Source organism: Paramisgurnus dabryanus, chromosome 11 (genome assembly GCF_030506205.2).
Source record: "Paramisgurnus dabryanus chromosome 11, PD_genome_1.1, whole genome shotgun sequence".
Classification (NCBI taxonomy): domain Eukaryota; kingdom Metazoa; phylum Chordata; class Actinopteri; order Cypriniformes; family Cobitidae; genus Paramisgurnus; species Paramisgurnus dabryanus.
The window spans coordinates 10,677,938-10,690,637 of record NC_133347.1 but is presented as its reverse complement, the minus strand read 5'-3'; the positions used below and the strand labels follow the sequence as shown (position 1 = coordinate 10,690,637).

At 36.9% G+C, this 12,700-nt stretch overlaps 3 protein-coding genes across 5 annotated transcripts in view; 2 read left to right on the top strand and 1 right to left on the bottom strand.

The window, feature by feature from the left end:
- The window catches only part of glis1b (GLIS family zinc finger 1b), a 98,264-nt gene extending 90,185 nt beyond the window's left edge, over window positions 1-8,079 (bottom strand). For all 3 annotated transcript variants that reach the window (XM_065246688.2, XM_065246690.2, XM_065246691.2), the window contains exons 1-2: window positions 7,913-8,079; window positions 7,437-7,745 (exon numbers count right to left, since the gene is read on the bottom strand). In XM_065246688.2, coding sequence (XP_065102760.1) covers window positions 7,437-7,701 — 265 coding nt within the window. In that variant the 5' untranslated portion in view covers window positions 7,702-7,745; window positions 7,913-8,079. The remainder of the gene's footprint in view (window positions 1-7,436; window positions 7,746-7,912) is intronic.
- Window positions 1-12,700, top strand: part of tnni3k (TNNI3 interacting kinase) — a 97,300-nt gene that overhangs the window by 33,071 nt on the left and 51,529 nt on the right. The gene's annotated exons all lie outside the window — the stretch shown is intronic.
- dio1 (iodothyronine deiodinase 1) lies at window positions 9,429-11,331 on the top strand. Its single transcript, XM_065246703.2, has 4 exons — window positions 9,429-9,952; window positions 10,192-10,335; window positions 10,511-10,710; window positions 11,090-11,331. The coding sequence occupies exons 1-4, from the start codon at window positions 9,598-9,600 to the stop codon at window positions 11,153-11,155; spliced, it is 765 nt and encodes a 254-aa protein (XP_065102775.1). The 5' UTR covers window positions 9,429-9,597; the 3' UTR covers window positions 11,156-11,331.

The window sequence follows — 12,700 nt, the reverse complement described above, 5'->3', positions numbered from 1 at the left end:
TCCAAACTTTAACCTGCCAAACTGCCGATTTCAATTTATGCCTTAAATCTGAGTAAATATCCCAGAGCACTATGCACAGATGAGACATAAGTGCTGTCTGACGGGAACAAGTTTAATAATGTTTGGTGTTCTTTTAACCTCGCTCTGAGCATGTCTCACATCGTAGTAGTCAAGGACAGGAACAGGAAGTGAGAACCTCAAAGCTTACTAATTCGTGACTACAGACGGTTACATAGTTCTGCAGATGAATCTGACAAAACAATACTAATAGCTCCACTTAATGATGTCTGGCATTAGCAAAAATATTTCACCATGGATTCATCAGGCATTAGTAAAATTGTAATGGTATTTTGTGCTCCCCATGAACTGTCTGGCTCACAATATTTATTCATTGTCTGTCAGTTCCTTTTTTTGGCCTTTGAACTACACAAGGTCAAGTTTATTTGACTCATGCTCAGCTGGGATGGCGGTTAAATGTTTTTTCTGTGTTAGTATGAGAACTTTATAGACAAAAAGCAATAAAAGAAAATAAATACACATAAAGGGGTTTTCAGCGTACTGCTATTTTCCCCACTACTGGGACGTACATACCAAATATACAGTAAATTTTACAGCTTTCAAACTTTTTTAAAGACAAATGACTTCCATCGCATAATCCAGATCTGTTCATAAAACCAAGTGTTTTCATAATAAACAATCTGCATTCGGAGCCCATTTCAGGTTATTAGCCTTCAGAAATCCCAGTGCGTAATGTAATATTACACTCAGTTGGTGCTGGATCACTAGAGGACCAGAGAATAACTAATTCTTCCAGAGCCCTGCACTTTATTAACAACCAGTAATAAAGTATATAAACCGCACTACTAGACTTTATAATGTACTTCATAGTCCTCAAGGGTCACTTCAGCCAATCAGATCGCAGACTGAATGGGCACTGCCCGGTGGCAGCTTCCTGGCACGATGAGATTTCTAAACAGCAGAATTGATATAACAGCCATTCTGGAATGATTTCTACTCTTCGCTAATAAAGAAATAAAATGGCATTCAGTGTTTGCTCAATTGTTTTTGACCACTCAAATGAAGCCAGCGTTCGATTGGACGGCCACTGGTTCACTAATGTGCCCAGACTTGTAAAAACCTATTTCGCACTGTACCCGCTGGAGAGTTGGCACAATCAGAGAAAAGTTGTTTCTTATGAATCCGTCCACATTCTCTTTACCCTCCAAATAAATTAGCCAGCGGTTTGCAGAATCTGCTGTAATCTTTGTGGCATTTCTTTATGTAAACGAATAATACATATTCTAATAAAAGACCCACTTTGGAACTTGGCATCGGTTTATCCATATTTACGCCCTATTAAATGGCAAGTGAACTGGGCAGAGCAGTTGTATTGGTACAAAGGCCAGCAGGGTCTTGATCACCATCCGTTACTCTTAACGCTAAGTAAACACTGGAACCGCCCCCCACTAGACCCGTCCTCCATAGAAAAGGGGTCACGGCCACGTAGCCGCTACAGGAAGCCAAGGCCCTCACGTCCGCTACAGGCACGCGGGGTTCGGCTATCAGCGCCGCCACGAAGAGAATTTTGCTTTGATGAAGCAAAGTAGCACGTGGCCAAAAACAGCAAGTGCCACTGTCGAAATGTAAATCAAAAAGCCACCCGCGTGTGCAGTCTCACGCGCTGAGAAGTCTGGAGACACAGTTGCTGCCGTCTAAAAATGCATGAGTAATTTAGGCTGTGTGGATGTGCGGTTAGCTGTGGCATGTCCCCCTGGCACAGGGTAAGAGAGTGAGTAGACCCTTCATCTCAGTACGGAGTCGGAGAGCAGGCAAAACAATCAGATCCATTTCACATAAGACAGGAATTCGACCCCTATATCAAAAAGCGAGAGGGAAAAAGGATGGAGAGTGTGGGTGCATTTTTATGAGTGATTCTCAAGTCATGGTCCAAGCTAAAAATACATTTTATGATGACATATCGGAGCCAATTCTGTTTTTCCTCCGCTTAAGCCCAGGTCCAGAGCACATTTCCTTTGGTATTTCAGATATATTTCAACACTTATTCAAACCAGATAATATTTTGTAACAGAATGATTGGTTTGAGGGTTGTATTGGCAGGATTGTAGTGCCCTTGAAATAAAAGATGATTTAGGACATTTCTTTGGCTCGATGACTCGCATCCCACAAGCATAAATAACGCAAAACTGGACATGGGATATGACATCACAAGATGCTCTGTGAAAACAAATTGAAGTCTTAATTTAAATGGTAACAAAGTTCACCAACGTGTCAAAGTTTGACTTCGGAATTGATTGAGTACATTGAGGTTTTCCAGATCATTTGAAAAGGGATTATGGACTGATTCCAAACCATAATAAGATGCTGTAATTCTTTAAAGCCGCACGAGCATCTTTTATCGAACGCTATTAGAATCGAAAATGTTTTCGGGGTTTGAATACCTCGTATAATATTCTCATATTTTCAGACTTTCCAAAAAATATGCCCCCACAACCGCAACTTTCTTTCAGAAAATAACCTCATAAATTCCCAGCCAAATTAAGCTGAATCAACACTCAGGCAAATCCCCTCGAGACCTATTTGTGAGAAATGATTCAATGGCTTCCATTACAGCAAGCTGGCTCTTAAACGCCTGGTGACTGATACTGAAAAACGTTCAATCATTAAAGGTTTGCACAGTGATGCCATAGGTTGGGATGAAATACCGCTGCACATTGATCATCGTGACTATGTGAATCAATGGAACCAGCTGTAAACATTACAGTTTCACCACACAATCCATTTTTCAGCTGTATGGCTCATTCTGATGTCATAGGTGTTCTCCGAAAAATGTCGGATGAAGAATAGGAAATGTGGGAGAGCGTGAACTACAGGAGAAAGTGACTGATATATCTGTACGTGAGAGAAAAAAAGCCTGAAGAAGGCTAGAAAAGTAACAAAATGCTCGGGGGGTGAGCAGTTTGCACCAACAGGTAATTGCGCAGTCCAAAAACACAGCAGTGATGCAACCACTGACGTCAACAAATGAGTGCAGCCAGCCAAAGCAACTAAAACAAGGCAATCGTGTGGACAGAAATCCTTTACAGCAACCAGCACTAAAGTTGTTTCATATGCATGTAAAACCTAAAAATCTTGTGAATTAACATAAAACCTATAATGGGGCATTTGGGAATGATACATAATAAACAGGACTCAAATAGTATACAATAGCGGTTGGGCAATAATGACCTAAATTTATATCTCTCTAATTTGGGGATGAATTGCGACATACTATAAAAAACGATATGGCACAACATGCATGCTTGTTGGAAAACTTACATCTGACCTTAGTTTACATTTCTGACATAGCTTCTTTTGCAAAGAAGTAGTGACATATCAGACCATACCGATATAGGCGATACTGTCTCATCACGCTGGGAAAAAGTATATACAGATATATTACCAAACCTCTACCTAATCTATAATGACAGCTCTATTTTGAGCTGTACAGAAAAGCTCAGGAAAATTCATCAAGCCACAGGAATTCAATTTCTGAGTGCAAATGCCACAGAGTGACCAAATGGTGCTAAGTTTGTATATGTGTGTGGGAGAAGACGCATTACCATAGAAACGTGAAAGAGTAATGCAATGACTCCTTTCAAGTCAGTTACTCATACTTTCATGAGCTGAATCAACATTTTAATGTGGGAGTATGTTTGAGAATACTGAGTATTACCTTGCATAAAAAACATTTGTGGACACATGTACAGACTATCACATCAACTCTGATTATGATCATCAAAAATTCTCAGAAAGTACCAAAGTTTTTATTTTTATTTTTAGACCACTGAGAAGACAAAGAATCTAGCAATTGTAGCAATGCGACACAAGTAACTGACTTTAGTCATTGACTCCGGACATGCTTAAGTTAACTGGCCACATTTTAAAGATATTTACTTTTACATAGGCAGATACTTTTATTCAAAGAAACTTATAGTGCATTACAATGTATACATTTATTATCAGCAGCATGTGTGTTCCCTGGGTCCGAACCATGACCTTTGGCACTGCTAATGCAATGCTGTACCACTGAGCTCTACAGGAGGAGAAAAATTAATATTCTGTTTTCATTTACTCACTCTTATATACAGAAGCTCAAATTTTACCGACTTGTTATTTAAATGAAATAGAAATTTGATAATGCAAAAATTTGACTTTGCAATTTTCCGAATGGTGAATGAGGCTGTCAATCACTCAAAACTTACTTAAATCTCTCTTTGTGTTTCACAAATAAACACAAGGGTGAATAAACTGTCGTACTGCTCATAGTGTTTTGACTCTCAGGTTGGTTAAAGACAGAAAAATCTGCTAAACCCTGTATACTTCTTACAATGTAACAAATCATGGGATTAAAACTACAGTGCGTATAATACTTTCGTATTTCACCTCCCTTTTTTCCCTCATCCAACAACATATTCCTTGTTTTAATTATTTATTTTGGAAACTGTAAATGGACAGACAGTTATGGAGCATAAATATTTTGGTACTATCTCAAAAAAGACTTATTAGTCATTAATTAAAGTTTCAGATTTACTACGTGTTAGTATGGGTGAAAAAGACAAGGCTTATTTGTGAAGATATCTATCTTTATATGATATTACATTTACATTTTTTCATTTAGCAGAGGTTTTATTTCAAAGCGACTTACATTTAACATTTTGCCTTAAAGGGATAGTTCACCCAAAAATGTAAATTCTGTCATCATTTGTTACAAACCTGTATACATTTCATTGTTCTGATGAAAACAAAGGAAGATATTTTGAGGAATGTTTGTAAACAACCGATCAGAGGCCCCATTTACTTTCAAAGTAGGAAAAAATGAATACTATGGAAGTCAATGGGGCCTCTGATCAGTTTGTTTACAAACATTCCTCAAATTATCTTCCATTGTGTTCATCAGAATAAAGAAATGTATAAAGGTTTGTAATAACATTATAGGGATTAAATTATGACAAAATTTTCATTTTTGGCTGAACTTTTCCTTTAATAGCCAATATTACTAAAGGAGCATCAGTGATCTGTAAAATGGAACAAAATGTGGTCTTTATGTTGCATTCTACACTAAAAATTCATAAATGAACACAAACAGGGCTCAACGCAAATAATTTTTTTATACTGGCCCGGTCTACCAGTGGTTCAGGTTTTTACTTGCCCTGCCAAAATTTTCACTGGGCCCAATAAAAAAGTCAGTGTCACATATTTAAAAATAATAATTCAAAAGTCAAATATAATTGTATACATATACAACATACATGTTCCTAGAAAAAAGGCTCCCAACTTTTCTGCTTTACCTGTAAACTGATAGCAAATTGTGCAAAATATTGCATCGTTTCTTGCGTCATGTTTTACCCAAGTAAATGTCTGCCTCCAAGATGTTAAATAAAATACATTGATGAAAATATATTTTAGTGTCTGAGGGTGAAGTACTGGCCCTATCGGGCAAGTGACAATACTTTCTACTGTCCCGAATGTCTCTCACGCTTGCCCCGGGCCACCGGGCAGTCCTTAATGTTAAGCCCTGACAAAGGACAAATATTACTGTTCTGAGGACCACAAGCAGTAGGCCTAAAATTTAACAAAATGCACATATGCATTTCAACAGCTACAATAAATATATATGTTGTAGTCAAAGTATATTAAGTTTACTTTACCAGCTCGAGACACAATGGCTATTCACATATAAAAGAATACTGATTTTTAAAATGTTTATTATTTTACATTTAGCAGTGTTCCTGTATAGCTCAGTGGTAGAGAACTGCATTAGCAGGGCAAAAGGTCATGAGTTCGAACCCAGGGGAACACACATAGTGATTAAACCTTGCAATGCACTGTAGTCCTTTTGGATAAAAGCGTTGGCCAAAAGCATAAAATGCAAAAAAATAAACATTTACTATGTTGTCAAATGATTTATATTTTGTATATTCAGCACAAACATGATACTGTTTCAATCTAAACGTCTAATTTAGACTGCCTATTCAATAGTTCAAAGAGGATGCCCAACCAACAACTACGAAACGTCAATTATAAAAAAATCCTTCTTGAGCTCAAACAGATAACATTAACATTCGACTGTCAAATGGATCTGATAGCACGGCAATGATTCGCTTTGGCCTAGACAAGAGTGATGAAGTGTACCAACTCTTACAACCGCTGAGATACATTCACAAACATTTCATTTAAACTTGGCAGGAAAAAGTCATAATCAAACCCCCCAACTTGACTGCCTTTTATATTAAGGTATGATTATGAAGAGTCAGATTTGAATAATCATAAACTGGGGTAACTGTGTCAGTCTCAACAATCTCCCACGCCATTGTAACATCATCTTAACAGGGTGACCAGAGAGCCCTGTTTCTAGTCAACCGCATGTGTTAGTGGGATGCATGGTCAATTACAACTAACGTGACTTGCAATGAAAGTATGTCACAAGCACACATATGCACACAAACATATATACACACACAGTAAAGGGTGCAATATATTAAAAACATGCTTTCTCTTCACAGAAAAATGCAATGTGAACTGCAAACATATGCATTTATGATTAAAAGCTTCATGATTTTACTGAATCCATACCACCACACACTGTCTTTAACATACAGAAATCTCCTTATACATGTAGGCCTATATGGCATAGACTATTAATACAACTATTAGAATCTTTAATATTAAAGGGACTTCTTTAAAAGCTTCTATTCGGTTTTCATTTACATTCCTGAAATTATTATTTTATAACCATAAAACGCAGATTACATGCATATATTGTGAAATAAAAAATTATGACCTGTAGATAAATATATTTATCTATTCTTCACTGAAACATACATTTAAAACACAACTCCATCTAGCAATGAAGAAATTATAAGTGTGAAAGTTTTTCCGCAAACTAATTTATGAACATTTTTGCGACTGCACTTTGAACTGCCCGTATTATTGAAAATCAAATAAGCTAATACAAATTATAACGTACACGTGTATTCTCTGTATCATATAAACATCCATGATTTAAACTTTTAGAAAGGTTTCAGCTAAATTTCATTCCTGGGGCTGACTACCAATGTTTGCTTGTTTTTATACAACAACAAAATAATACAAATAAAATATAAAAACTTCAAACCAATGTCATCTGGATGTCACTTGTCATAAATGTGTTCAATTGACAGAAGAATAAATGGAGCTGTGTTTTAATGCTTAATAAAAATATATGACTTCTATTCTAACCTTTGGCATTTTTAATTGCGTTCAGGAATGTTTGATTTTTAATTAATAATTTGCTATTATAAATATGCCAAACTTTGTTTTAAAAATAATGATGAATGAAATGAAAATGACACCTGCTGAGATATGTCTAAATGCGCAAAAACACCGCGACTACATACCTTCTCCAGGTGACATGGTGAAACATTGAAGTTTTGAGGTGTGATGATGATGATGCGCGTGCAGTTTGAGATCTTCAGATCCGCAGCGCATCTGAATCGACGCGGGGTTTGATTCACAGCCGTCCGCAGAGACGCGCTTCGGGCAGATGTCTGCTTTACTGCTGAACATGGAGAAAGTCATTTCTGTTAAATCTGTCTGATGACTGACCATCCCAAAAAGCGCTGTAGATTTCTGCATCTGGACCTCTGACTTCCAAGTGTGCATGTCTGTCCTCGTAAAAAAATCCCAGTCCTAATAGTTTCTTTTACCTGTGGGAATAACATACGTTAAATTTGATGGTACAACTCAAGTCTCAGAAAAATATAAAGCAATGCATGTATTATCCAATAAATATAAAGTAAACAAACAAATGTGCCAAAGTTAAAGACATCTTCGTTTATTAAAAAAAAGTGTTGTTGTAGATTTAAAAGCATACCTGTTTAAACCCTCCAAAGCAAGGAGGAGAGGATATTTTGAATGACTGATGGTGACTCTCGACTTCTGCGTCCAACAGCCTGTTAAGTGTGTTTTTACCGACCGCATCCTCTCTCCCGTTTCAGCTGTAATTTTATGAGTTTCTATAGCATCAATTGTGAAAACCAAAACATGCGTTACTGATTTGATTGACTGTTCAAAGTGCCAATGACTATACAGTGCTGAAAGGGGCGGGACCGATAGACAGCAAACTGGAAACATGCGATCTGAGGAGCGAGATCGTTATGTGCACCCATTCGAGGTGGCATTTTAATAAACGATACAAAACGCGCTATTATATAAATGTAACTATTCACCAAACAAAAACACGCGTACAAGCAATCATTATATTGACAGATACTTTAAAGTAAAAAGATTAATAATACAAGTTTCCCTATATAGAGCAAATTACACAGGGATCATATGTGTCACTAATTAAAAATTATTTAACTTATTTAACGATCAAACACGTGAAGTGCTGTGATGCGTAACAAGTCAATCTGAGCTGTGCAATATTAAAGACAACAAGCGCAAGAAACATTGTGTTCACACATGTCAACAGTGACATCTTATGGACATTTATAGATATAAGCATTACCTAAAAAGTCATTAAAATTACTTGGTATGATGTCAAATTCATACCAATTGTTTAAGTTTAGACATGAAGTTGAGCGTGTTATCAGCGTTATGTATCAGAAATGGTTATCCGCGTTATGTATCATAAACGGCATGTTTTCAATAGCTGAAACAAATTATACAAGTATGTTTTACACATATTTACCTCATAACCCTATGTAAACATATAATTTATAGCAATTATATTTCGATTACTTCTCTTTTTCTGACTTTTTCCATCAGTCATTGTAAAGTAACAGATAATGTAACATACGTAAACACAACTGTTAAGATCTTTTTTGCATATCAAGCTGCCAATTGATTTTTTTTTCACTCAATTCTTTAAAAAAACATACATTTATAGGGTTGTTTTGAGTAATCTTACATTAAATTGTGTAAAATGTGACGAGAATCATTCTGATGTTGTCCCTACAGAAATTTAGGTATGTTGACTAGAAGACGATTTGTATTATGAATATTAATCACAATGGATGACGTTTGTCCAATACACCGGTTTGATTCCCTGATAAATCGACTGTAATAAATTGGCGGCTAGGCAGCTGGCGAATAAACGAGTGCTGTTATGGGTTGACTCATGAATATTAAGTACGATATATAATGCTGCGTTCCAGGCAACCTGTAACCCGTAACTCACGACTTCAAAACCACGACTCACGACTTTGAACTGGGAGTACATCGATCTAGCACGAGTTCACGGGTGGGAAGTCACGGGTTTGACTGCCGTTCCAGTGCACTTTCACCGGTAGAAGGTTGTAAAAACACGAGTTACAGGCTGCCTGGAACGCATAAGGTCGTGAGTCGTGGTTTTGAAGTCGTAACTCACGGGTTTAAAAACCTGCCGTCTCCAGGAAGTTACCCAACAACGACAGCAGATTTTGATTTTTGACCTGTACAATCGATTTTTTTTAACAGTAATGTTGTTTTTCGCAACAACATAACTAAGGTTTAAAGTCGATGTTCATGCAGTATTGCTTCGATTAAGCGTGGAAAACAATAAAGCAATCTCGCAGTATGGGGACCGCGGTGGGATTTGCGTTTAGAAAACTTTTAGTCTATTTGTCGGCCGTGGTCATGGTTTGCTTTGCGGTCATACATATGTTCTTGCTTAAACTCATATCAATCGTATCTCCGGGCATGGCGAAAAACATGCTATTAGAACGCGGAAAGAAGTCTACGATGACCCAAAATCCCAAATTCAAATACGAAGACTGGGGTCCGACGTTCTTTTCTTGGGTGTTCGTTAAAACCGTGTTCTCCGTGAACTGGTGCTCGCTTGGCCTCGAGGCGTTTGAGGGACACGCCGCCCCAGATACGCCTGTTTATACTGTGGACAGACAGAAAACAAGTATTCAGCGTTATCTTAAAGGTATAAAAATATAAAGTGTCATTTCGTTTGTATATTAGTATTGTTATATATTTTACGTTTTTATATATGTTATTTCATGTTATATTTGGCAAATTACTGCATATTATTTTTATTGGTTTAGAATAATAGTAAAATCTACTCTTTTTTTTTGTTATTGGTTGTCAATAATAACAGTATTTTTTATTGTTGTTGCAGGTGACTCTTGGTTCTAATGTTTCTATTTATTTGGGTCTTCACAGGTAACCGTCCACTGGTTCTGAGTTTTGGAAGCTGCACATGACCCCCATTTCTTTACAAACTTGATGAGTTCAAACAGCTCGTCAAGGATTTCAGTGATGTGGCAGATTTCCTGGTTGTTTACATCGCTGAGGCTCATGCAACCGGTAATGACAGTAATATAGCAATACATTTGCATAGCCAGCTTAAAATAAACCTGGACCTGAATACTAACAGTACAAGTTGATATCCTGTGCCCAGATGCACCGTGTAGTAGTTTATAATACAACTCAATGACATAATTAGCAGGGTTTGTGATTTCAACAAAATGCTTTTCTACAGATGGTTGGGCCTTTGCAAACAATGTTGACATCAGTGTGCATAAGAACTTGGAAGAGAGACTGGCTGCAGCCCGGGTCCTGGTCGGGGAAGACCCCCTTTGCCCTGTCGTAGTGGACGAAATGAGCAACATCACTGCCAGCAAGTACGGTGCTCTACCTGAGCGTCTGTACGTCCTTCAGGCTGGGAAAGTTATCTATCAGGTGTGAGTGTTTTGCAATGAAGAGTAACTTCAAACTACAAGCAGTACAGGAAACATGCACATCATTATAGCTCTCGGGAGAGCTGTAGAGTTACTAGTAAATGCTATGGAATTTTTGAACCTTGGGCAGAGGCTTACACACAAACGCACGGTCTTCCCTTTGCAGTAGGAGATTTTATAAGTTTATAGAGGTGAAAGGTTTGGAGTGAGTTGAACAGCATGGCACGCACAGGTCAAAGGGTTTTAAAGTCGCTTGGATTTGTTATTTTGCCTTTGTGGCATTTTTTCGTGCTTGTGTCCTGGATGTTCTAAATATATACATCAGGAAATGAGTCCACAAAATGTCAGGATATTTACGCATGTTTTATTTTTCCTAACAGGGAGGCATTGGTCCTTGGGGGTACAAGCCTGAAGATGTCCGTAAGGTTTTGGAGAGAATGAAATAAAAAAATCCCGGAGTATAGGGAAAAATTGAGGAATGGGGGTTTAAAGTCGGCACATTTTTGTTAGGGTCTATTAGGTTGAAAATTCCATTCAAATAATGCAAATAAAATCCTTTCTGTAAGTGAAATTACTTGCAAAGCTTTAAAATGTACCAAACCGATATAAATACAAAGAAAACCTTTTTAAAAAACAACTTTGACATCAATGCTGACATTACAGTATTTGTGCTCATTTCCTGTTTTCCCGTGTTTGCTTGTGAAAGATACAGAATAAACCAACCGGTCTCTGTAACTTGATGTTTCAAACACAGAGAAACATGAAATTGAGGCACGACATAAAACAGCATTATTAGTAGATGTCTTTTATCATTCTTATCTTTATATCAATATATAAGCTGTCTGTATAATTATTTCTGTTGTTTTCAGCTATCAATGCAAATGCATGATTACCATACCAGCATTCATGAGAAACAAGGTTATGGTTAATGAATTGAGAGACATGCTTGTCTTGTTTTGTACAATTCAACTTGTGACTATAAACGATAATTTCAGGTAAAACCTTTGCTATCTGTAAATTGATTGTTCAGTCATTAGTTCTGAGCAAGTTTAAGAAGCATTGATTTTACATTATACTGACCAAAACCATAGTTATGGTGTGTGGTTCTTAATGATAAGTGTGTTTAGAAATGTGTCAAACATGCTTACAAATTTATGAAATGATCTCTTTCAAGCTGTACAATTATTATTGAACTGTTAATCAATGACTGGTAGTAATCATAACCAACCAGTCTACAGTTTGAATACTAAACTACTGACCATTGTTCATGAAAGGGTTTAAATCAGGGGTCTCCAACGTTTTTGGCCTACCACAATGGATAAAACAATCTGGAGGGCTACTTTTTGATAAAGTTTACTCAAAACATTTTTGTTTTACTTGTTGATTTTATTTGATCATTGTTTAAAATGATAACATACTTAAAAAGAGCCAAGCTAATATAAAAAATATTAAAATTGAGGCTATTAATAGAATGTGCTCGTGGGCACCATGTTGGCACCAACTGGTTTAAAAAGAAGGTTTAAAACCTTATAAACTTTAGAGTACTGCTTTGCCTAAACACTTACTTTACCCACTGTCCAAAAATAAATCACCTTATCAAAACGAACACACCAAATATTTTGACATGTTGCAATCAAACCCCTTAAGAAGTTTATATTGCAGGTTTGTCTAAAGGAAATAAATATCTAAAAAAGGGCATTGGGGGAAAAAAGACCTTTTGAGTGTTTTTCCTGAACAAACACCACTTTTATATCCATCTCTGTTTAGCTCATTTCTGCCCTGCAGGGCCTACATTAACTCATTCCTGCATGAACAGTCCAATTTGAACCTGCTTTTGCCAGACCCTTACAAAAAAGTACTGTTGTGAGGATACTATGCTACAATAATGCTTTCAAATTTTTATACCACAGTTTTTTGTGGTATTCCAAGGTACTACTTATATACCGTAACGTGTGTCCAGAAGAACCAAAGTAGGTATTTTGTATTTGCAT